At 38.0% G+C, this 26308-nt stretch overlaps 2 protein-coding genes across 6 annotated transcripts in view; one reads left to right on the top strand and one right to left on the bottom strand.

Annotated features, from left to right (window-relative positions):
• LRRFIP2 (LRR binding FLII interacting protein 2) overlaps nt 1–6177 on the top strand; it is a 61060-nt gene extending 54883 nt beyond the window's left edge. Inside the window, exons 21-25 of the mRNA XM_068935813.1 lie at nt 577–626; nt 2181–2301; nt 3374–3453; nt 4385–4489; nt 5236–6177. Of these exons, the coding sequence (XP_068791914.1) occupies nt 577–626; nt 2181–2301; nt 3374–3453; nt 4385–4489; nt 5236–5346 (467 nt within the window). The 3' untranslated portion in view covers nt 5347–6177. The remainder of the gene's footprint in view (nt 1–576; nt 627–2180; nt 2302–3373; nt 3454–4384; nt 4490–5235) is intronic.
• On the bottom strand, nt 561–26214 carry MLH1 (mutL homolog 1). Of its 5 annotated transcripts, none has more exons than XM_068935812.1 (20): nt 25971–26158; nt 25052–25142; nt 24810–24908; nt 22579–22652; nt 21361–21433; nt 20001–20092; nt 18612–18654; nt 17929–18017; nt 17054–17166; nt 16385–16478; nt 15241–15394; nt 14152–14522; nt 13301–13449; nt 11415–11523; nt 10594–10657; nt 9929–10093; nt 8895–8987; nt 8378–8491; nt 7648–7819; nt 561–657 (listed from the first exon to the last, which is right to left on the bottom strand). In XM_068935812.1, the coding sequence occupies exons 1-19, from the start codon at nt 26084–26086 to the stop codon at nt 7652–7654; spliced, it is 2271 nt and encodes a 756-aa protein (XP_068791913.1). In that variant the 5' UTR covers nt 26087–26158; the 3' UTR covers nt 561–657; nt 7648–7651. The 5 variants fall into 5 exon arrangements, 3 of the variants coding, with proteins under 3 accessions (XP_068791913.1, XP_068791912.1, XP_068791911.1); XR_011139748.1 differs by lacking the exon at nt 561–657 and adding an exon at nt 5828–7216 and having other exon boundaries at nt 8895–9000; XM_068935811.1 differs by lacking the exon at nt 561–657 and adding an exon at nt 5828–7216.
• Nucleotides 26215–26308: the final 94 nt, after the last annotated feature.

Raw genomic sequence — 26308 nt, 5'->3', positions numbered from 1 at the left:
CCTATTAACTTGCATATATCTGCACATAACATAGCAAAGTACAAATCATGTCGTTATGCTTCGTTAACCTCAAAGTAGTAATTTTCAAGTGAACTGCTCTAATCTCAGCATCGAGTTGTCTAAGAGAGTATTTTGTAGCCATTATTGGTCTTCTGGATGATTTGAGAAATGAAACATTGCTTTGGGCCCTTTCCCAAGTGCTTTTTTGTGGTTTGAGAACACAAATAATGAAAGTTTTTGCAAACATAAGGGAAAGCTTAGTGCCTTCCCCAAAGAGATAGCAGTCTTTAAGAATAAAGCATAGGGAGAAGTGTATACAACTTTAAAAAGAAAAATTACACTAAAGTTCCACTAATAAACAGTGAATTAAGTATTTTCCCTTTTTTCTGCTATTAACTGAAGGCTGATGTTATTAATTGTTATTATTAGTTAAGATATCAAGGTGTTTTATTCTCCTCATGCTATTAACTTTAAGTTTGAAAAGTGTAGTACTGTTAGTTAATTAACAAAATTATGAGAAATACATTTTTACTTACAGATTTCTCTGATTTTTTTAATTGGGTTCTTTGGTTTTAGATGTCCGGCTACGAAAACTGGCTGGAGAAAAGGAGGACTTATTGTCCCAGGTAAAAAACCGAGCTGTTCTCTTCAAAAATTCTGTAAAAGAAGATATGCAAATGTATTTCTTCTTTTTTTCTTTCTTTTTTTTTTTTAAAAACAGCTTGTCTCCCAGCAAATACTAATAGGCTAACAATAACCATTAAGTACCAAGGTGCTCAAATATTTAAGCACTAACGTAAAATAAAACAAAATATTCAGCTTCCAGCTTGGCTGACTACCAGGAATTACCAGCTCAATAAGTGTCCTTTATCAATGTGACTTTGATTTGGGTTGGTAAAGAAACCCCATTTCAGAACCCGGTTAGCTGAAATCTCACTTGCTCTTGCCTCTGCTTTTCTTTTGCTGCCAAAGAAAAAAATTGCTGTCACAGCAGAAACAGTTTATTACATGTACTTCAAGTTTTTCTTTCTTTTCTTTTCGTTCTAAGCCACAATATTAAGTTCAGTAAAATGACATTCTCACAACCTTAAGAGGCTCTTTCTTCCAAAATGCTAACATTCCTTTGATCATTTCAGGGACTCAGATGGAAAATTAGTATTATCAAAGCAGTTGTATTTTAATGCAGTTTAGTGTTGAGAAGAGAGGGCTCAAGAAAACAAATGTGCAGCAGGCTTTTGTTAAGAATAGCATAATTTCTGTGCTTCTAGTTAAAAGCAGCAAAAAATTAATATGATGTTGTCAACATGTGTTTTTGTTGGGAATGCACCTTTAATTTTAGTATTTGCTGAATTCCAAATAAGTTCTAGTTTGAATCATGACTATTAAATACTTCTTGTGTATTTTTGTGTGTGTGTCTTTTTAATGGACCTTTTATGCCATATAATCATAAGAATGTTTGTTACGAGATTTGATATCAAAAACAGGAGTTTTGCAAATATAACTCCCATACTATTGATCTGTAGAATGATATATTGATAAGAGAGTCAAGCAATTCCAGCTACCTTCATGAACTCCAGCTATAGAGGACATAGCTGAGGACATAGGAACCAGTGATCTGTGACTACTGGAAAAAATCCTGAGACAGCTGCTGTAGCATAAAGCAGAACAGTTGAGGACTAGCATAATTCCACAGACTTGTCCAGAACCATTACTTTTCCAGGTGGAGCAAAAGAGAGGACCTCCAAAAAGCTGTGGATTATTTTTTCTGTAAACTTGATAGGATATTGTTGCTAATCTTCATAAACGTTTGGAGTATAAAAGGCACACTTTGGAATAACTCCATACAGAGAGCCCGAGTCCTTTGTTTGAGCCTCCTGCTGGCAAGGCAGCGCTGTTAGGGTTATGGGGTGCCCTTGTGTTGCACTGAGGCCCCTGCAGCGCTGGCCAAAGTGGTGGGTTTGGGCAGTGTGTTGCCAGGCTGAAGGGCCTTGCCCAGCAGTGGGGACAGTAGGGCTGCAGCCACAGGCCTCCCTGCATGGCCCTGCTGCTCCCAGCTACTGAACCCTCTCAGCCAGCAGCGTCTCATGACTGCTTTACCTTTTCGGCCCATTGAATTTTTAGATATATGATGGGTGAACTTCTGGGAGTTGATTTTTCACAAGAGAACGCTTTTGTTTCAGGTTAGAAAACTGAAGTTGCAGTTGGAAGAAGAACGACAGAAATATTCTAAAAGTGATGGCACAAATCCAGATATAACTGGCTTAGAAAATGGTTCTGACTTGCAGCTATTTGAAATGCAGAGTAGGTACATGGTTACTGTTCACAGGTATTTTTCTTCTGGGAAGAGGGGAAGCAGGCTCTTCTTGCTATCTTTCCTATATAGTTGTGAAATAGTAGTATTATGAATGAATAGATCATTGAGCAACTAGGTTTGTTGCTAAGTCTCTTCAGGAAATTTCTCACTGTAGAATAACTTCAAAAAAAATCTGTTTCTTTCAGTTTTGAATAACATTCTAGGAAGTTATTTTTTTAGTTGGCAGCCTTGCCTAGCATGGGTGCCAATACTTGAAAATTGAAAATACTTTAACACTTCCAGTTTTTCAGATGATAGAATTCCAGTTGAATATTTTTCAATATTTTCAACTTGTTTTTTTAATCTTGTTGAATCTTTGAAATACAAATTTAATCTAAGAGTTTACCACTCTCTGAAGCAAATCCTCCAAAATTATTAAAACTTAACACATTATTCAGTGTTGCTTCATACAAGCACTAAGCTACTTTCTACTTCGAGCAAGCTACTTCTTCAGTGGAAAGTGTTTCTCATTTGACAGATTGTCATTTAATAAGCTTGTTGCAGTTAGCTTGAACGCAGCGCTGGCAGTGTCAGCGCTGAACAGTAACATTAAAATAATTACGAAGCTTCCTTAGAATCTTCTTGTCAAGCAGGTTCAAGCCTTGTGTTCCTTATCGTTCAGATGCTTTTCCAGATGTCTACACAAAACACTGACATTTTTTCTATTGATATTTGACGCAATTTGCAATGTGTTGGTTCCTGTGTTGATAACTCTTCTCAAAAAGAAGAATCATACAGATATAAATGTGCATATTTTAAAAGGTGTGTATCTGGATTTATGCATCTGCAATTCAATGCAGTCTCTTACAGTAATGGTAATTGTTGTGTTCCCTATGTAGTAGGAAAACTTTTTCCTTTCCTTACTCTCAAGGAAGACTTCTGAAAGAACGTTTACCTCTTAATAGTCCTGACTATAGGCTTCTGATTAAAATAACCTTTTTAATGGATTTTTAACTTAAATGAAAGGTGCTTGTTGAGAGAGTTGCATTGAGCAATGTACTCATGTCAATTTTTGTCTAGGAGATGCCAACAGACAAATTAGTGAATACAAATTTAAGCTTTCAAAAGCTGAACAAGACATAACTACCTTGGAACAAAATGTAAGTATTATCTTTCTTTAGGTTTATCTGTATCATCACAAATTACACTTGCTCTGCAGACTTTTACAAGACTTTTCTCAATAAATACATGAAAACATATTTCATAATTTGATTTATTGTTTGTTCTGTAATTTATACAGAGCAGCACTGCATTGGTATTTGTTTCTTTTTTGCCTGCAAATCAGTACTTGGGACAAATGGGATTATAGTTCAGCAACTCTGTAGATGACTTAATCACTTAAAAGATTTGAATCAGAGCTACACAGTCACTTTTATTTGCCTTGCACAGCAAGGCACTAACCTGACCTGTGGATTTGTGAGGCAAGGGGATGAGACACAAAACAACCCAGCAAGTGGGCTTAACACTAGCAAATCCCAGCCGTGCTTTGTCTCAAGTGCTCTCCGTACTGCAGAACTGTGCCTGAGCTCAAGACATCTTGCATCATGTCCAGATACAGTTGCTGTCTCCTTTCTGCTCTGTGCCTTTTCTCACAGTCTCTGCTTTTTGACTTTCCACCTTTTGTTTTTCATCCCATATTTTCCCCAGTTCTTGGTTTTCTGTTCATTTCCTCTCTGCTTAGTTGTCTTAGCTTTCCCTGTCTTCTCTGCTCTTTCCTGTATTCTGTGCCATTCTTTACTGTTTCCTGCCACCTCACCAGGCAGTGAAGGACACTGCAAGTTTCTGCTGTCAATTTATTTTGCTGTTTGAACATCTTCTAGCTCTTTGAAACCCTCTCTTTGCAATCATGGTTGCTGCTAACACATCTTAATCTCGTCCTTCCTGAGGAAGGTTCTATGGATAAATCAGAGGATACCTTGTGGTACAGTGCCTTTTAGGAAAGGGAAGAACAGCTGGTGGCAGGTGAGCTCAGAGTGAAACACTCTTGTTACACAATAGTAATTGTTCCTTTTGTCTTATTTGGGTTTGCAGATTGGACGACTTGAGGGACAGGTTGCAAGATATAAAAATGCAGCAGAAAATGCAGAAAAAGTGGAAGATGAACTCAAAGCTGAAAAGAGGAAGCTTCAGCGAGAGGTAAGTGGCTCCATTTCCTTTTCAGAGTTGCATGCAGCTTTCAGTCTTTTAACAGTTGTCTTTTGTCTCCAAGCTCTCCTTTTCTGTTATGTTCTGTTACAGCTTTTAAAGCGTCTTGAAACGGCCTCTAAGTGCCTCAGTGTTGCCTTCAGAAGACAACTATAGCACACAGAAGTACTGATTACAATTCAATACAGTATTTCCTTGAAAGGAAGGATCTAAAGTTATATTTCCTTCTAATTGTGATGACTTGTATTATTTTGATCTAATCCTTTCATAAAAATTACTCCCTATATCAAGTGTCAGCTCGGGGAGTTTCCAACATATGCACTTCACGGGGAGCTGGAAAGCTGTACTTAACTGTGCTGCCAATTATGCTTGCTCAGGAGCTGCTGCATGACTGGCATGATGCCTGTTACCCACTAGAATAGATATCCGTTGACGAGTAACGATGGTAAAGAGGTCTTTGCTTTTAATAGCATGTAATAGGAAGCTGCAGGCACCTAGCTGTTTTGGAGTAAGTACGCATCATTCCTGTTTAAATTGCTTCCCAATTTTTTTTTTAACAAGTTCACTTGACTGCAGTAAACATATGGCCCGAGTGTCTTATCTCAAGTTGTGGCGCTTTTGTAAAGAATATAATACTTGTATTATATTCCGGGTTTGATTTCCTCTGTCAAGGCTTACGAACAGCAGAAAGTCCAATTAAGCTTAAAGTGATTATAACTTTTGCTTTCATTTTATAGTTAAGAACAGCACTGGATAAGATTGAAGAGATGGAGATGACCAACAGCCACTTAATGAAAAGGCTGGAGAAGATGAAGGCAAACAGGACTGCGCTTTTATCTCAGCAGTGAAGTGGAAATAAAAAATACTGTGCACTACTCCTTGAATAACTAGCCCCTAGCTTGTTTTTAAATACAGACTTTCATTGGCACAAACTATTTGAACAGTGAGCTGTTCAGTGGTATTTTAGTTTCATGATTAAATGGCATACTTTTTTGTAACTTATGAGAGAATGAAATGTAGTTTGAATTCCCATGTGAACGACAGCAGTTTTTCTGTAGCGTTTGATTCTAGAGTCAGAGCTGGAGCACAATGCTGTATGATTGACTTAGTGATAGAAAATGTTTTCACAACTGTGGAATCAAGTTTACTCACGATCTCTTTTGGCTGCTTTAATGATGCTTGATGCTTGGAGACAACTGCATGAATTCAAAGACACTGTAATACTGTATTATAAACTAAAAACTGTATTTGCTGAAGACATCACACAGCACAAGTGCCTTTTCTATGGTGCAATTTAGACTTCAATGATGCTAGACTGTTGAAATAACCTTTGGAATCAGATAACATTTTATTTTAAGATACATATGGGGTATTCACTAAACTTTATACATTTTGAAAATGCATTTTTTGTAAAATATTTAAATTTATAAGAAAATAAATAGGGACTGTATATATAAAAAAAAATCTGCTTTTTTGCATGGGCACATCTGAATTCTAGGTAACTTTGTCAAATACTAGCCCCAGATACTCTTGGTATAAGAGTACAAATTTAAAAACTTGTGTTGTACACTATTAAATTGTATGTCATCTGCTGCTTAAGTGTGAATTGAAGTTTTAGGGTGGGAGGAAGGGGGGTGGGAAATGTGGCTAAGGAGTTCATTAAATGGGCACTTTACTGACTGGAGAAGTGCATGTGTTTTCTTTTAAAATACTGAGTTACCAACAGGATACAACACAGTCCCCAGAGAACACTAAATTCTGATCTTCATATTCTGAAGAAGTAGCTTTTTGATCTCTTTACTATAGTTGTTTTCTCTCTGTAGTCTACTTTCTACAGACACTAAATGCTGTTAAGTCCCTTTCTTTCAAGCTGGCACATCACAAGTGGGAAACCTGCAGCACCATTACAGTTCTGAACCATCTGAAGTGGAGCTACTCCTGTGTTATACTTTGCTTCAGGCCTGTAAGGGCCCACCACTTGATCAAAGTCCTTAGGACTGGTATCAGATGCTTTCCTGTTGCAAATCTCCCTTCAGACATTTTTCTCAAAGCAAGGCAGGTTTCAGGCTCTTAGTGCTTTTGCTTGTATTAGAGCTGCTTTCTAAAGGAAAAGCTGTCTTTATAGTGCAAAATTAAAGCGTGCGCTCTCTCGTGTTCTGTTTAGATGCCCTTTAAACCTAGGGGGAAAAAAATTTTACCCTACTGCAAAGCACCTGCAGGGTGTAGGCCTACTTACCTATTTAAATAGAAGAGAACTGTAGGTTGGTGATCACATAGACCACTTTCTATTCTGTTAAACTCTGCATATTCAGTAGCAACCAGGAAGGTCTGCTTCTAGATCACTTCCTCTTAACCACCCAGCTAAGGCTGGAACATGCCCCTGATTGATGTTTTTCTCTAAGAGCCTCCTTGTGACAAGTCAAGTCTGTGATATTCCAGGATTTCTGTACAGCCTCAGGAAAGGTCAGGGGTGAAGTTGAAGCTCAAGTGTTTTTTTTTTCTTCCTGACAAGACTAATGTCTTCCTCTGACCCTGGAGCCAGCAGTCAGTTGTCATCTGCAACTGATCTCTGAAATGCATTATCTTGTGCATACATATAAGTCAGTCAGTCAGTCACTTGTTATCTGTCATAGGAGTCCTGTTTCCATTTTTGGAATCCTTTGGTGAACGGGATCATTTTGAAATGCAGGGGGGTCTGAAATACAACAACCACTAGCCCTGTAATAGAAAATAATTCAAGTGCCTTGCATGTATGCTCACATTGCAGGTAGTCATACCTGTACTTTTTTTTTTTTTTTTTTTTAAGAATAACTGTCGTAAGCTGAGTTAGAGTAATAAAATTCCAATTAAGCTAAAGCCCTATCTCTTTTTAAGATCACTTAACCTGATTCATTTCCTTCAGTGGCAGTTTAATATTTAGACTGAACACAATTTTATTTTTCAGCTTAGGCAATGCAGCTGGGTTTAGACATAGCTAAAATAATTTTTTTTTTACTCTTTAATCAATAGAAGAAAAATGTACCATTTGTCTACTGTCAAGTTAGTATGATACTAAATCTCTTTTTCACAGTTGAGAATCCAGTCTTATCCTTTACTAAATAAACAGAATATAAAATGAGTGCTTTTTACATATACACAAGTCTGTCTACCTGCTCAACATCTCTCAAAAACTTTATACAGGTCAGGGAGGTTAGCAAGCTGCAGAACATTGCCATCTTCTGTGAGGTGCTTAGGAGGCAAAAGATGAGTCCTAAAAGCTTTGTAAACTATGTGTTCCACAGTCCACTTCCATGTTGGTGAACCAGAGTCAGACTCTTCATTCTGAAATACAGGAGGAAAAAAAAAGGATGGACAACTCATTTTCTTTTAGAAAAGGAGAACAGTTCTTAAGAAACTTTATTATGAGAGTCTACAGAGATTGTACAAGTTCTTCTAGTATTAGAGAAAGGGGTTGTTCTATACAGTCAAGTTGAAGCTCTGGAAACTCTATTTTAGTGGTATCACTTGCAGAATTGGTTAACGTCACTGAACAATTAAACAAACAGATAGATAGATACTTGGACATAAGCAAACTGTGTGCATCTTTATTCTATAGAAACGTATCCTAGCTCAGCAGGTTAAAAACATACCCCAAACTCTAAGCAGCCAAGGGCTACCGTAGTTCTACAAACACTACAGTACACAATATTACAAGGTTCTCTCACTATATACAATGCTTCAGATAATTTAAGCCACATTCTTTCACAATCCTTCTGCCCTGCCATTTGATTCACTTCACTGAAAGAGTTGGAACTAGAAGTCTATAGTTGAGGGGAAAAAAATCCCCATGAGTTGTTAAATTAGTTGTTTGTTCATATGACTAGTTACATAGTCTTGTACCTGTGAGTTTGTCAGGCTGGCTTCATCTATTATATATTGCTTTCTAATGGAGTAGAACATGGCTAATTCTTTACTTAGGCTTTCAAAACATTCCTTTTCTTCATCCCAGTTTACCTGTTACAATAAAGAAAAACTATTAAGTGGAATCTGGGCAGCAGTTAAGAGACTTGATAAAAATTCTTAATATGAAAAAAACTCATAATAGTGGGTGTGTTGGCCATTTTTTTGCTGGTAATGTAAAGGCACAGAAAGATGATGGGTAGAAATGAAGCCTTTTAAGTAAAAGTGAGCATTTGTTCTCATTTAGTTAGCACTCAAGACTGTACAGGCAAAAGCATAACTAATAAGTAACCACAGCAAAGGATTAAGTATGTAACAGTACATTTAAACTAGTTCCAGCCTTCCCTCATACAACTTCAATTAATAAGTAAGTTAATTTATTTGAATCACTTCATTCTTTCCTAAATGAAAAAGGTACTTGTGAACAAACTCACTCATGTTTATTAAGAAAACATACCTCTGTGGCCAAGCGAAGGATAAACATAGGTAGCCCTTCCAGTGGGGGAACATAGTTGTCTATCAGAAGTGGTAATCCCATCAGGTTTCCTTCCTGTAATGCAACACTGCTGTTTCAGTTAGAAAGAATTTTATTTTATTTTATTTTTTATAGTAGATGGATAAAAACTCATCTATTATAAAACTGATTCTTGTACTTTTATCCAAACTTAGTGATCCTTAATGGTATCTGAAATTACAAATTTGTAATTGGGAGAGGTTTGGGGGTTTTTTGGTTTGGTTATTTTTTTGTGGTGGGGGTGGTGGTTGTGGTTGTTGTTTTTAAACTCATGAGGCCTGGATTTAGACCACCCAGGTCAGGAAGACCTGAATTCAGCTTTCTTCTCTACCTCAAGACACTAAACACTCAACTCCACTCCCTAGGAGAATATCTGAGTCAACTGAGATTTTTGAGAAATAAGACACTTGTTGTTCTGTTTTGTATTAAAAAAAGGATGCATTGGGGGAGGGGAGGGGAAAACAAAACAAAACAAAGGACAGTAACAGCAATGGTATATATAGCTGGAGTATATACATACATATAGGTATGTGTATATGTAACTCTATATATACACCCATATAGAGAGAGCTGTGTGTGTGTGTGTGTATATACACACACACACACACACACACACACACACACACACGTGTGTGTGTATATATACACACACACACACACATATATATATGGGTATATAGGTGTTAAGTTACACACCTTGGATAGGAGATCTGGATTCTACTTACTAGAGCAGTGAACAAAGTATTTTATTCAATGACTATTTAAATATAAACAACTGGGTAGCCACCTTCCAAAATCAGCATGAGCCCTGAGCATTTTGAATGAAAGGGAACAGCTTCCTAAATCTTTTACTGGAGTTGGTTCTTACTAATGGTACTCCACCAGCTCAGGATTATTTCCGAAGCAAGCAAACTAGTGCAGTTTTCTATTATCAACATCTAATGTGGTTTACTGTCAGAGGTAATAGCAGCAGTCACCTCATCAATTTCAAGAGAGAAATAATCTTTCAGCATTTCAGTCTTCTTTTTCAGAAACTCAACAATGTACTCAGCTAGCCCTTCCTTTGGGCCATCTTCTTCTGTCCAGCCACTTTCAGGGTCCTCTAAAGCAAGCATTGCAAGCTCAAATAAAGGAGCTGGCTCCTAGAAGTAGAGGAGGAAAAACTGTTGTTTTGGCAGACACCACCTGTTAAAATCTAGATCTTCTCCTTTCATGTATAATCTAATTGTAATATATGCTTTCTGGCCTGACAACTTTCTCTGCAGTTCTACTTATCCTAGCCAGTCTAAAGTATTAATTTCTTACTGATAGGATTCTGTAGAGTCCATGATTCAGCTAAGTGCTTGATATTTACAAAATAAGCAGTAGAATTTTACAGTATATTTCTGATGAGGATAGGTTATGTATTCAAATTTACTATTTGTCCCAGTACAATAGGAAATAATGAAACTTGAATAGCCAGAAATGAGGCTAATAACAAGGAGCCAGCATCATAACTCACAGCAGTAGTTACAAAATTACTAACAGAATTTGCTACCTTGTACTAGCCTAAAAGAAACGAAAAAAATAAAATAAAAATCAGTCCTGCAGTTGACAAAAACAACCTATAAATTAATCTGAAAAAAACAGTCTTGATACTCACAGACAACCTTAAGACGCCAAAGTTTGCAAAGTCATAAATAAGTATCTGGTAGAAGAGTTCTTGGCTGAATTGAAGAACAAAAGTTAGTTACATGGGCATGGCCACATCTAGGTACATATTTAAGAAGGAGAAAATTAAGGGTCATCTTGGGAACGTCAGAGATGTCCATTCATATTAACAAAGATCTTACTTTAACTAAACAAACAGTTTAAGATTCTCATGCAAACCCTAAACTTCCAGCTACAGGCATGCAATTAAACCTGTTGGTTTCTGACCCATATCCGTGCAGAAGCATTATATACTCTAGCATGCTGCCACTGTCAATTTATTCCCAGGTAGGCCATGTTTAAACCTCTTTACTCCTTTGCTGCATTGCAAGAAACGCACTGGAGCTTGGAAACTGATACTTTATAACTGGTGCAGTTTTGAGGATTGGGCCTATTGTGTTGTCCTTATGTCCTGCAGACTGTGTAAACCCATGTGGATATATTTCTGAAGCCTCTGCTTGCTCATGTTTGTACTGTCTGCCATAGACAAATTACTGCCATAGACGAGCATGAAGCACGTTAAATTGTTACCCCAGTTTGTGGGCACACAATACAGTAGCCGGCATTTTGATAACGCTAATGCTCTGCAACTTTTCACAAGCATGCCAGTCCTGTTTCCACTTTTCTGAACTGATAGCTTAATTCTTAGCCTCATGATTTTTTGCACAGATGACAAAAAAGTGTTATTGTTTTTCTGTCATTTCCTTCTCCCTTCTAATTAGCTTGACAATGAGTCATTATTTCAACTGCCAGCAAGTCAAATAGCTTCTTTACCTGAGTTTTGTTGTATTGAGAAGATACAGTTTTGTCTGATATTGTGCCAGAGCCCACTGAGGACTGACACAGCCAACAAATGAGTGATCATGTAGCATCTCCTGAAGACCTGAAACAATTAAAAAAGTAAAAATAAAAAAAAAATTTTCCAACTCCAGCATCAACCCTGGCCAGATGATTGATGGCTGGTTTGCAATGTGTCTTATTAACGTGAAAGTCTCAGACTATGGTTCAGTCACTACTACACCCCTGCTTCTAAAATAGGCCTGTACTACCAACTATCAGTATATGTTTTGAAATCTCAATCATTTGTGTGCATATGCATATACTTGCATACATTAAAGCATAAGTGAGAAAGGTTATGCAATAGTTAAACTAAAAACGCAAATTTATAAAAATCTCTGTATTTGACTTGAATAGCATGACTTTCTAGAGCAGTTTCTGGTGAGAGATTAGTACGGGAGTACAGACAAACTTAAAAGAAAAACTGCAGATTTAGAACAACCTTTCAACAAAGTCTAGTATTATCAAACTAAATTTTGGAAAAGTGGCTGATTAGGTCCATAATTTGCTTTCCGAAAATAAACTTCTGGTCTTCTCATTTATAAAGGAAATCATTTGAGAAGTTAGATTCCATATTGAGAGTCAATTTTAGCCAGTCCACAAAAAAATGTAACTAGTTATGGTCCTCTGACATGTCTTTGTTACAGGGCTTTGGTTCCAATCACATCATGTACAAAGCACTATGCTGCCCAAATTTCAATGTTACATTTTCCAAAGAAATACAATATGGTTAGAAGTATATTTCTTTCTTACAAAGGTCACTTCTAGATATTTCTCACACATGGGAAGATAAGACAAAACCTCAAAGAGCTGCACAAATTCTACCAGCTACCTTAGGACGTTTTTGGAAATTTTAAAGCACAGGTATAACTCTGTATTAACTAACTTTAAAAAAAAAATTACTAAAAATCTTGATCTTCAGAAAGCATGTACTGGTGCTGGTGATTTATATGTGCCCCTGGAAATATCTCACAGTAGGCTGATAATTTTGCACTCATGATTCCTTATCTGACTATCACTGTTTAAATACTAAAATCAAAGTTAATTATTACAAAGCCCTGTTAGTCTAGCCATTTTAACTGTGGAGATTCCCCCATTCGAGCTACCATAAAAATCAAAATAAATTCAAGAAAAAAGAATCCAGAACATGATTCCCAACATTTAGTCTAAGTAAAAAATACTGGATTATGTGACTCACATATGACTCTTAGGGCAACTGAAAAAGCTAAGAGAAAACAACCCTAATAAGAATTGCACACCTTTCTGCAAAGTATCTCTTACCAGAACTAAGAACATTTCACCAGTCACTTGTGAACTCCTTTCATAAGAGCGAGACAGATCCAAACAAAAACGATGAGTAAAAGTAGTAAATGAAAAAATGATTATCAAGCCTGATCCTTTATTAAGTTTTCTTATAAATCTATTTCAGAATCGCACAGCTAAGCAAAAATTTTTAGAGTGAACGTATCATAACTGACATTTCAGTTTGAAAGTTACAAAATAACTCAGCTCTTGAAGCTATGATTTTAAGGGGTTATTAGTTACAATGCAAGCTACTGTGCAAACTATTTAGAATATATAAAACATCTGTCTACTAACAAGGTATATGGAAGTTTAAAACTGGTCCTTCAGTATAGCTCATACCACTTAGTAGCTGCCTGTTCAGAGTATGGCCCTTGACATTTAACACACTTTTCTGTTCAAAGCTCACTTTCAGCAGCGGGCTGGTGTGGCCACCTTTTAATGTTTTCTCTCAGCAGTCTGAGCAAACATATTTAACTGGCAGAGTAACAGTACTCTTCAGGAGCAAGACAATTGCTTACCAGCATGCGCCTGGTTACTAATTTCCTCCTGAAGAGTCAATACACTGGTCAAGTTGATAATTCTTCTTCTAGGGGTGCAGGCAGCAGTCATTTCCCTTCTAGTATCATCTTTCTCCATTTCTATGTCAGTGTCTTCACGTGGTCTCTTTCTGCAATAAGGAAACAGAAAGAATGTATGTTCTACTCTCTTATCGCTCAGGCAAAACACACACTCAGCAGATGGCATGGTCAATTCACGGGCTCTACGCTAACAAAGGAAATGCAGAAAGTTTCCCAGAGCTTCTCAGAAGAAAAGACTGTTTTGTTGTACTTCCCAGGTACAATTTCTTAGAAAATGGTAGTTCATAAGGGAATTTAAGACTTTTTCCCTTCTTTCTGATTGCAGCAGAGGCGTCTATTGCTTAAGCGTCAAGCCAGCCAGGTTTGAAAGTACATATCACAACATTTTGTTATTTCTAAGGGTTTTTTTTTTTCCTGCACTACTAGGAAAAACAGAAGCCAGATTGTCTCACATGACTCTGGCCTCTCATAACATTTCTCTTCAAGAGCTAAAAAAGATTATAGCACTTCTATCTTTATTTAATAGAGTATTGTCTGCAAAATTCAATGTTATATTTCCTATTCCCACAGAGAAGGGGGACCTCTGAATACAAATAGACTAATATAACCTCCCTAAACTAAAGTTATTATCATTATTTAGTCCTTCCAACATGCACAGAACCTCCTATGCCACTTGCAGAACTTACCACAAGTTAAGCAACGTATGGTTTACACGTGAAGTTTAATTTCTTTGTTGGCAGTGCCGTGAAATGAACAGGTAATAGTCCATACTCAGCAGAGATGGGACTTACTGAGGAGGCGCTGTTTCAGGAGACAAGTGCCTATGCTCACTCAGGCCCCCAGCCGTTATTGCATCCCTCTGCGCATCAGCCATTTCAGCTACATCACTGACATCTTCCATTTCAGCATCCTGTGGCCTGACTGTGCCCTCAGGAAGTCCCGCTCTGTCCTCTGCTGTCACCGCTCTGTCCTCTGCTGTAGGGCCTGTGCTTAGCGAGTTGTTCACTGGCTGAAGAAAAGCATCCAGCTTTTGCTCTCTGGAATCAGTGCGGACCATCTGATGTGCGTACACTTTATCACTGGTTCCTTTGGTAACTGCAGCAGAGTTTGCTGCTGATTTTACAACCTCATTGGAAGAACAGTCAGCCCCTGGAAGCAACGTCTTCATTCAGATATGGAAGAGAGATAAGAGCGGAGAGCACAAATCAAAGACCAGCCATCTTCTCGCAGCATCTCACTGCTCAAAGGTGGGTAACGTTCAAACCACGCAGACACCACGTCAGCTGCTCACACAGGCCATCACCTTTGTGCTTGCTATCTGCATAGCACAAATGTCATCATCTTAGCAGTTAAGGAAATCATTAACAAACGTTGCATTGTCTCAAAGACAAAATCTTTAATGTCAACAAGCACAAGGAAATTTGTTCTTAAAGGTTTTTAATTCTTATACTATACATAGAGGTTATTAATTTTTCTCCTTATTTTTTTCCAGGTAGATTAAATCCAAGCTGTCAAATATATAGAAAAACAACTCCCCCAGTAAAAGGTCTTCTACATAGAAGAACGGTAGAATAAAAAGTTTACCACATGTGAAGCGTAACACATTTGTAAAATCAAAAAGACTGAAAAGATACTTGCAGAATGGTATCTAAAATACTTTTATGCACTTCTCCCCCCCCCCCCCAGTAAGTTTACTGCCTTGTCATCAACACTGGCACATTAAAGCAATTTTATCCCTTGAGTATAGAGGAAAGATTTGAAGCTACTAGTATAATATTGATAACTATCAATTACTGCCTAGGCTGTACTATTGAACAGAGTAAACATGAGCAGCGTTAATATAGTGCAGCATTCTGCTCACTTGAGACATGTATTCTCACCTGGGTGAAGTACATCCTTGAAGAATTAGAGCCCAATAACTTGCTCTCTACATGTTGCTGCACACGCTCGAGAATACTATCCTCATGAAGAAAATGGACTTCATGTTTTGTAGGATGCACATTCACATCTACATTCTGAGGAGCTATTTCCAGGCTGCAAAAACATTTTAAAAGAAGCTAATCTACAATTTCCCATGGATAGCAGAGAGGGCACTCATTCAATGCAACATTCATCAGACCTGGTGCCATGACTCCATGAGTCAAGCTAAAACGGTCCTGAAAGCTGCAGTCAGATTTGCTTGGTATATTTAAAATAAATAAAAGAATCTGATTGCAAACTCATCAAAATCAGTTAACATAGGTAAGCTTAAAACAAGTTCTCCATCGCACTGCTACAAAACAGTTTGTAGAAATATCTTTTATTTACAGTGTGTCATGAGTTAACGACCTCTGAGGCCCTTTCATTTAGCAGTAATACCAAGCAGGAATCCAGCTGAATGTTGCAGTGCAAGTACTTTATTGCTCAAAAGCACTAAATTTCAGTAAATTTTTCACAGGTGAATGGCAAAACTTAATTGCCTAATAATTATAAAGTAGAGTTCTTCCATTCTGTTTTATATTGTCCAACGACAATTACTGTTCAGTTTTAGCTATTCTTCTACTTTTTTAATATTTACTTTCGGTAAGCAGTACGATAGCAATTCACTTCTTTTTGCTGCACCACTATACCAAGAACAACAATAGGTAAAAATGGAGATGATGATTTTTTGCTCCTCTAGAACACAACATAAATCCTAGCACGGAAAGGAGTTGGCAGTTTGGAAGAAAAGATCTGGCTGGTCTTAAATGTTCTGCTTTACTCCTAGCGCAACTCATTTTCCTAACCCACAATATCAAAGGATTTAAGTTGAAATTATAGGTGCTCACTACTTCTGAAAAAGGAAAGCCTGATTTTTCAGATTTTTAATGCGATGATCTCCATAATATTAAAAATATATAGTGAATTATCTTGTATTTGGCAACAAACTACTTCAGTGTGATGCTTAACACTACCATTAGGAACACTAATGGCTTTTTAGACCTATTCACTCTATCTACACTCTATAAGATAGTATTAAAAGGCCAACTCTTTCTAATACTTTACCTTAAGTATAGGAATGGATGTGTACTTTTTGGCAAATAAGCAGCATAGACAGTTTCTATGGCTTTCCGCAAAGCGGTCGACTCTACCAGTCGATCTGAAACAAAGAGCAAAATACTACATTCAGACTGAACCACTGAAATGCACTGCACAATGTCTAACTACTCCTTTAGACCAAAATCTTCATGCACTGCATCTTCAAAAGGCATCAGTTGCATCCCTTTTTTCCCCCTAGACATCTTAAAATAAAAATCAGGAACAGGTAATATAATTTTAGGGTAATTCTTATTATTTGTTTTATAATTTGAAGCATTTTGCAAAAGCGTGCTAACATTGGAATAACCAAACTACTTCTAATTATTTGGTACAGTCATGGTTTGTTGCATCCCATGCCAATTTTGCTGCAACCATAACCTTGACACTCCACAGGTTTAAATTTCTTCAGGCCCAGTCTCAGCTGCTCTCCGGTATTTTAGAGCATGAAATATGATCCACATTGCAAATAGAATTTTTTTTTTTTAACATCTACAATGAACTGTAATATTTACCCTTCAACGTTTTCAAGACAGTTCATACTCAGAATGTTTTTGTAGTCCTTTAGAAACAGATTTTGTTGTTTTGATTATTATGTAAGCAACATTCAACTCTACAATATGCTTTTATTAAACTTACGGTTTATGAAGAGTAAAAATATACATTTCTTCACAGAGTAGTTTGCGTTCGTTATGTAACCCTTCATTTTAAAGGCCAAGCTTGCATCTTCACAGCCCACTTCTATCAGTTCTCTATTGCCAGTTTTACAGAAATAAACAGAAAAAAAAATTTTCTTGTTGATAAAAAATTTCAGTCATGCTACTCACAAGCAGAAATATAGCATCATTTATTTCGTTTATGTTTCAACTGGCACCTAAATATTCATGCGAGACCCTCAGAAAAATTCATTCAATAAGTCTGTCCTATGAATTCTTCACAGCTGAAGAAATTATAAAGAGAGAATTCTTCCTAAAACTGCAGATAAAGTTTTTGAAATAGGATGGGTTATGCATGTTTGCTTTCAGCTTTTCTTGCTGGTTTATTCAGTCTCAGTTAATGTAGCTTTTGTCTAAAGCTACTAAAACTTCAGAAAAGTTAATTCCACAAGACCTATACATTTATGAAATAGCAGACTGTAGTAAGAAGAGGTAAGATTTTAATGACGTAGGAGGAGGCTAGGAACTTGCAGAGAACACAGGCCTAGCCTGCTCTTTCTAAATTAGCCCATGGAAAATTACAAGCAGATGGTTCCCTTTCAGAGCATTAAAGGAAAGATCAGATATTTACATCACAACTCCCCCCTTTCCTTTGATTAAGGAGGAAAAAAAAAAAGCAGCTACATATTCTACAAGGCAAGAGAGCGCTCTCTATTACTGCAATATTTCTTCTTCTCTGTAATTCATTTTAAAGGGAATACATATAAAGTTAGCACAGTCTGTGTTCTTTAATAAGAGAAGGGGTAGGAAAGTTACCAGAACACATCATGCCAAAATGAAAACTGATGGTCAACGTACCTGCTAACAGCATTTCCAAAGATGGACCTGATGTTATCCACTGTTGAGGCATTTGATAATGTTCTAACATCTGACACAGTATCACCTTGCTGAAGAGAACAGAAATGATTATTACAGTTCTGGCTGAAGTGTTCAGAAATACATTAAACAACAATATGTATTTCTAACCAAAATGCACAACTACTTACTATTTACCTGTTTGTGTTCAGAAAAAACAATTAATGGTGAACAGCACAGAAATACAGTAATTGATGGACCACATCAGGTGCATGGTCCATTGGGCTAATATCCCATCTTTGAAAGCGAGGAACATATCCCATCTTTGAAAGCGAGGAACATAAGCACTTCAGTAAATAAATATCAAGAATGCGACAGACCAAAGGTACTCTGCCCCACCTTCTTTCATAGGTTCATTAGTAACCAGAGACTTTCAAGAGAGACTGAAACAGCTCATCAAACTAAAACAAAATGAAACACTGGCAAGGTGGAAAACTCCAAACTCCTGCCAATCGCCTTTTATCTCATACACTTAACTAATGTGTTTTGTATCCAAACTGCAAAGTACACTTCAACATTTCAGTAAAAGGGAAGGCTCTATAGACTACTGCAAAAGATGCAGGACAACACAGAACTTTTCCATCACTTCCATATAAAGATGATGAAGTTAGAAACATTTTACATACCTTTTTAACGGAAAAGCTGATGCCCGAGTTATGGATGGCATACCTGAGACAAAGACAAAAAGAGTGCCATATGTGAGAGAATAGGTTACTCTCCCTTTTTTAATGCTCAAAAGCAGCCAGTAATATAGGCAATTTCATTACACAGTAATATAGGTTATCTGAAATGAGCTTTTGTAGATTAAATAGCTTTCAAAAAAATTGTTAAGTTCCTTATTTATAACTAAGCTGAAATCTTATAACGTTCAAGGATCGGTTTAGGCTATTTCTCAGAAAAAAAAAAAAAAAAAAACTTAATCCAACCCATACAGATCTAGTTAGTTCAATTTCATTTCACAGGCTTAACAAGAATAAGTTGTTTTTTTGTTTTTTTAAACTTCAGTAAAACAGATTACTCTCAACTTCTATGCAGAAGGATCTGAAAAATGGCTAGCTTGCCCCTTTGAGCTCCCCTCCCCCTCAGGGTCAGCTGTCTGTGATCCAAGGCCTAGTTTCAATACAGCACAATCGCTCAACTTTGGTCCAGACCGCCAGAAAAAATCACTAGGTTATGTAGTCTGCAGGATGAGAAAGTAGTAGTAGTATGCCAGTAGAGTACACCAGTAGAGCATGCAAGGTAGAAAGGTGACAATGCAGACAAAGGTTACATTGTTGCAACAGGGTCAGTTAGTAGCTCAGAATTAAAGAGAAGAAAAATCAACATTTAAAAAAAAAAAAAAAGTAAAATTGTAAAATCGTAATGGAAAAAAAAAAAAAAGTGAGCAGCAAGACAGCCACTCAGCAAGACTGCAGATCTGCCATCCACAGAGCAGTAGAAGCCAACCCTTTACCTTCTGACTGTGCCTGCCTGGCTAGTGAAGACTCTTAAGTTAATCTTACTGGGGGAGTATGCTAATACATACCATAGTGTCTTGTTACTTTTTGCTATCTTTCTTGTATACTGAAAGTGTAAAGTTTTTTGGTTAGGTTGTGGAGATCGGGCTTGCAAGTCTCTGCACATGGCAAAATATGTCTCAATCCGTGGCCCAGTAAGGCAATGTCACATCTCACAGCTGAAGTGATTTTTTGGGGGAGAAGGAGAAATTGTCATTCAGTTTACTCATATTCAGCTAAATCTCAATGTTTTTGCATGGCTTTTGGATTCTTTTCAGCCCGAGTTCATTGAGGGTCTATCACAAGACTTTTATTTGCTGGAATTCTTGCTAATAACAGCAGTAGACCAACTACACTGTTTCTCCTCTGGATTTTCTTTATCTAACTCCACTGTTATCTCATACCATACACTAACAAATACTTAAAAAAACAAACAAACAAAAGCCCGCATACACCCTTGCAAAGTCCCATTGCTCTGCTTGGCATTAGAAAAAATGGGAGCCTCTTGTTTCAGTTCACCTGCTAACAACTTCCAGTATTTTTGCATACTCTTCACTTGCATTTTTTAAAGCTTTCCTCCTTGTATTTACATTATAAAAGAGATCTTCAACCTGCAGAGAAAAAGATCACAATTACAAATTCAATTTTTTAATCTTCTGTCACTGTGTAATTCATCTAAACCCATCTTCTTAATAAGTGCTGACAAAATTGTTCTGAGAGCATTTTTAGTAATGAAGCATCCATGTTCAATTTATTCCTAACCTGCTTAGGTTCACCTAACGAAAATGCAACTCTAGAGACATGTATGTTTTTCAGATATTTTGGTATCTCAGTATCGTATTTTTCTCAACAACAAAAAAAACTCTACAAGTATTCATTTTTCAAAAATGAAAAGTTATATTCCTTCCATTGCAGATGACAGTGGATTCTCCGATTACACTATGTTTTAATAAAATACAAATAATCATTCAGATAGTTGCTGCAATCAAGACTTTTAAAACGAAAAATTAATATTTTCATTATTTATTTAAATAGTTACATAATATGCAAATTATTTTCTCTGATAAAAACAGAAAGGTAGAAATATAAAGTCCAGCTACTTTTTAAAGCTACATTATCCTAAACCTTGATCTAAGGTTGACTTATATGCTAAGCTTGGTGCGTGTACGCTCCCACTGGAAGACAAACACATTACCTGCACGTTCCTAGGCCAGGTTTCCACTCTCCACTCTGGACCACGCAACACGCACACTTCTTCCCATTCCGAGTTCCCTCCTTTTCAGTCTCCTAACCCTTTGTCTAATCCTGATCATGGGCTAAGGTCTGTAGGCATATAATCCCACTGAAAGACCAACAGAAGATATGTGTATGCTAGACTTCAACTTTCCACTCTGGACCGTGCAATTTGCCCCACTCCTGCCTGTTCTGAGCTCCTTATTCTTTACAGTCCTAACAGCAATCCTCATTCCCACCCACACGCAAAGCCTGTTAGACATATGATACCACTGAAAGCTGAACAGCAGTTTCCTATCCCAGCCCTCATCTTCCTACTGTGGCTCGTATAATATACACCAGTTCTCCATACTCTGAGCTCCTTAGTTCTTATAACCCTAACCATCCATTAAGGCTTCAACAGTCCACATGCATTACGAAATATTTCTGATGGTATATCACTGCACTATCCCCAGGAGAAAGAGAGAGAATCTTCTGAAGTTTACCTTGCTCTCTTTGGGAAAAAAAAGACATGTAATAATGTAATTTGGAAAATAATCTATAAAGTGAGACTGCCACGCACCTTGCGACATAACACTTAAAAAGTGCTGTAAGCATAAAAACCAGAGAGCAGGAGGGAGACAAGAGATCACAAATGCAAACATACCATGATCTGAGTCCCTTGGTTTCCAGCACAAGGTTTTGGAGGGGCTTTAATTTTTCCATCACTGTAAGTAGCTCTAATCAGAAAATAAAAACAAGAGGAAATCAGACATCTAGATTGGCCAGGGGGGGGGGAGGGGGGGGGAAGGCGAAGAAACTCCACCATCCTCACACTCCTCCCAGGAAAGAACTTGGAACACTGACAATTGGCTACAACTCCCCTGCTTTTGCATGATGAAAACTGGCATCACTGACAGGAGTGCCTAGAGGGACAGTAGGGAGGTGAAAGTAACAGCAGAGCAAAACAGGCACATAACAGAAAATGTGGTTTTAACTGTATTACTATTACTGACACTTTTCCTGTAATAGTAGTACTCTTGGTTTCTTCTTTTTCATTAACAGCTAGACCTGTCCAGACCTGAAAATAATTCTTTCATTAGACTTAACATTTCAATTGCACCAATTAGAAATTCGTGGCTGTACACGAGACCTGTTTCCTTTTGGCCCATAACATTTTGAGCATAGAAGATTTTTGACCCATGTAATTCTTTTAGCAAGTTATACAGATGCATAATTTTGAAGAGCATGCTTCTTTTTGCCCCCTGCATACTTAATGAAAGAAAGATCACAGTCACACAGCCTTGTGCAACTCAAGGCGCAAAGCTCACCTTTTTTCCTTCTTTTCCGTAAAAAGAGTTGAGAAGTTAAGACACAGGTTTTTGCTTATATTGAAAGGGTTACTTTTCAGAAGAATATTCAAAATCTTTTTTTGCATAGGATTAGGCACCCAGTGTACAAAAATCAAACTACAATGAAAAATCCCATGTTCAGGACCCATGAAATTTGCAAGAAATACCGACTGTGTACATACATCTTTTTTTTTTTTTTTTCTACAATTTTACAAAAGACAAAAGTTTACCCTATATTGGCTGCTGAGGTAGAATTCCTTTTAGACTTCCCCCCCCCACTCTTAAAATATATTGCTTTAGATAAAGCTTACTTTTACAGTCTGGAATAAAAATCATTCAAATTGTCTTCTCACTTTTGAAGCCTTTTTTGCAACTGCCCTGGATCCCGAGAATTCCCTCTGTTTTCCCCCTTACTCTGAAAAGGCTGCCCTCTTCTCTACCCTGTCTCATGTAGAGCCACGTTACTAAGAACACCCAAAAGAGAAAGAAATATATCTGTTTATATAATGTTACATAACAAGTTAGTAGTGTACCTGTACGCGCATTTTGCATCAGCTGTCTTGGTAGTTACTGTAACATGGGCAATATGACTTATGCTAGCCAGTGCCTAGAAAAAGGAAAAGAATCTTAGTGAGCCTTGACAAGAAACTGTTAATTTCTGAACGAGTGTCTACACTTCAAACAGCATCACTACATTTTGATACACCATTTCCAAGGAAGTAATAAAAATCCTATAGGAAAACTGAGGGTTGGCAAAGCTTAAATGAATTTCAATACCTACAATACTGACTGTTATCCAGGACCTTCTTTTGGCTTTTCCAGCATTTCACTCTGTCTGACAATACAAGCAGCTAACAATATAATATAACTAAAAGAGAGCTTGCAAAGATATTACAGTGGTGCTCTTTTCTTTCTTTTCTGTTAATAAAAGGCAGCTGGTTTTGCATAGTTTTTGCTGGTTTCCGTGTGGTTTTGCTGTTTACTTCTCAAGCCCTATCCAAGTTCATCTTCTGACTATATGCAATATTAGGAAGCTAGGTCTTGTTACTTTGGTTTTCTTGGAAAAGTCAATGTACAGGTCTACACAGACCGGTAAGCACAGCCTCATGACCAGACTCACTGGCTACAGAGACAATCAGCTGAAAGAGCGTGAGCAGGGAACTCCTGGAGAGTCTGATCTCTGGAGCATGCAAGGATGTACACACCTGACTACACTGGGCATCATTATATGTCCAGCTGTTTCTGTGGATGGAAAAGCAGAGCTGACCACAGACTGTTCTTTCAGACAGGTTTAGATATAGCCTATGGGAATCTGGAGTTCTATGTAGTCAGAGATATTAAATTTGTCTCCTTAGGGAAAGCAAAAAAGATTCATCTGTATTTCAAACATTTATTTCTAAGTATTGTATTTAGACAAATATCTGTCATCAAAGATTCACCTAATCTGTCTTCATCTTTCACCTGTAGATTCCTGAAGGAACAATCAAGAATATAGGCCTTGTTTTACTTGGATAACTTCTTAATATTCCAGAAAGCAAAAAGGATATACACCTCTCCCCAGGCATCCTTCTCATCTTGAAAGGAACAGAAATGTATTTTGAACTATTTATAACTTATTACAGAAGCAACACAAAATGTGCTTCTCACTTTTTTAAGAATACCAATTTCATTATTCTCCTGGAATATGGTATTTTCAAAGTACTGGGGTGATCAAAAAATTAGAGACAATTGAAAAAAAAAAAAAGAGATTAAGTTTTGCATACAGTCAACAAAGAGGAAGTACACCTCTGGAATATATCTAAACTCATGCTGTCTGAGTCGAGTGGATCACATTAAGCTAGACAAGGAAGTCTGACTTCCCAGGACATTCTCAGAGTAAGTCAAACAACACAAAAGATAGACCACAAAGACAGTCATAACAAAAATGTTCTAGTGCCAGGACTATATCAAAGCATTAAACATTGTAATTGAAAGCTTTTACATATAAATGCAGTAACAAAACAAATAAACCTGAATTTAGTAATGTGATTTGTCCATAGATACCACATAACTTCATAAGTTTCCTTAGCTTTGTTTCCGTTCTCTAAGAGGTAAAACATATTCTATAAATATCACAAATACAGTTTTAAAATACGTTACTTCCTCTTTCTTCTTATGTGGTACGTTGCTACAGAACAACCCCTGTGGTAAAAGCATTAACAAAAGAACTTTCCAACAGTATGGTCTAGGAGATGGCTGCTGACTACAGCACTAGCATTAGCGGCAACTTTGCCAGCTACTTTTAAGCATCACGTTGCAATAGATGTATTTTAGTAGTCCCAGATACAGCAACGGCAAGATTGCAACTCATTGGCTCAGTTGCGTACCATGCTCTTCCCTACGGTCAATAAACCACTTGGCTTCCCTAACAACAGCTCTGTACCTACCTTTTATTTTATTTTTTAAAAGCTCTCCCACTCACTGTTCAAGTGCATTGACAGGTAATCAACTGCTACTATTATTCTTCAGTTTCTCAAAAAAAAAAAAAAAAACCTCCCAATTTCAGTCTAACAGGGAGCAATATACTTCGTGGCTCATTCGTCTGCTCCACGCTTATCTTTTCTCTGAACTCTACATACCTCCCTACCTTACCCAATGCTAAGACAGACTCTCAGCAAACAAAACTGTCTGTCAAGAATGCTGGGAATGAGATATTATGCAAATCCCATTACAACAGGATAACAACAAACAGTGAACAGTTTCAAAATCTTGTCAAAGAGCTTACCTCACCCCTAAAACCATATGTAGAAATACTAGCCAAGTCTTCAAATTTTTGCAGTTTACTCGTAGTAAACCTCTCACATACAATATCCAGATCTTCTTTCTATGTGAAAGGTACAAGCAAATACCAAGTTACTTTTTGTTTCCAAGTCTTTTCAAGATAAGAAACACTTATTTATAAATTGAAATAAAGTTTAAGTGGCAATATCAAACATCAGCACACAGTTGTCAATTTGGGTTACTTACTCTGATACCACAGCCGTTATCTTGGACTTGGATAAGCTTCAGACCGCCTTCTTTAACTGTTACCTGGATACTGGTAGATTTAGCATCCAAACTGCATTTTAGAGAATGAAGGACTATATGATTTAAATGAATTTCACATCACTGTCACACAAGCAATAATTTGTTTCAACTCTAATTTTCAGTCATGTTGGAATTTGTTCTGCTTCATTTAAGTCTTTACACTCTCCTTCCTTTTTCTTTCTGACAATACTGATACATTATTCTAAATCACAATCCACAATAATGATGACAAGCTTTCAGAAATTCTGAAAAATAGGAAGAAAGATGTCCAGCCCGAGAAACACAGTGTAGCCGTTCTCTACCCCTTAAGGAAATACATTACACACACAGCTGCTTGTCTCCACACAGCTGACTCAGTTCAACACATTTACTACTGAAAAGGCAGCAGTTTTAATCTTAGACAGTCTTTATCCTCAAACCAACCTCAAATTAGTACCTTGAGGCTTAAAATAAATAGGTAAGGAAGCGACTTACAAAGTTTCCAAATAATGACAAACCTAAGCAAACAAATTTTACGTAGACTTGCGGAAGTCGTCCTGCTATTCACTCAACGCAAGCAGGAGACATACTAGCATTTCTAGCCACCCAAGCTTGTTTTTACACCTGGTTACACCTCAGCGCCGGGAGCGATGGCAGCAGGCTACAGGAAGCCCCACGGCCTCGTTCCCCTTCCCTACGCCCCGCTGAGCCGCAAACGCTCGGCCTCGCACCAACGCGGCGGCCTTCGCCTGAGGAGCCCCTTCCCAGGCCAGGCCAGAGCAGCCGCCGGCGGACGCTCGCCCTCACCCAGAGCAGCGCCCGGCGGCCGCGGGGCTCAGGCCCGGGCTGAGGGCACCCCCCCCCCCGCCGGCCGCCTTACCAGTTCTCCACCATCTCCTTGATGGCGTTCGCCGGCCTCTGGATGACCTCGCCGGCCGCGATCCGGTTCACCACAGCCTCATCCAGCCGCCGGATCACGCCGGCCGCCAGGGCCATGGCAGGGAGCCCAGCCGGGGGCGGCGGGCCCCAGGGCACGGACACGGGCTGAGAGGCGGAGCGGAAGATGGCGGGCGGGGAGGGGGAGGGGCAGAAGCCGCACCCTCCAAACTGCCGCTCCACCGCCCCCCCCCCACCTCGAGCGGGGGACATCCCCCCTTCGATTGGCCAAGGCGAGTGCCCATCACCCGCGCTGAACAAATGAGAGCGGTCCGGTGGTGG

Source organism: Struthio camelus, chromosome 2 (assembly GCF_040807025.1).
Source record: "Struthio camelus isolate bStrCam1 chromosome 2, bStrCam1.hap1, whole genome shotgun sequence".
NCBI classification, from domain to species: Eukaryota; Metazoa; Chordata; class Aves; order Struthioniformes; family Struthionidae; genus Struthio; species Struthio camelus.
Note: the sequence above shows the minus strand (reverse complement) of the source record. Positions and strands in the feature narration are given on the sequence as shown.

Bases quoted from the DNA above. Each gene is read 5' to 3' on its own strand.
- MLH1 (XM_068935810.1), bottom strand. From the start codon at position 26,086: ATGGCCCTGGCGGCCGGCGTGATCCGGCGGCTGGATGAGGCTGTGGTG. The intron at 16,479-17,053 runs GTAAGTTTAATA...TCTTTGTTTCAG, and splicing joins ATTTTTACTCTTCATAAACC to ATCGACTGGTAGAGTCGACC. The intron at 13,450-14,151 runs GTAAGTCCCATC...TCCTTATTGCAG, and splicing joins CCTGAAACAGCGCCTCCTCA to AAAGAGACCACGTGAAGACA.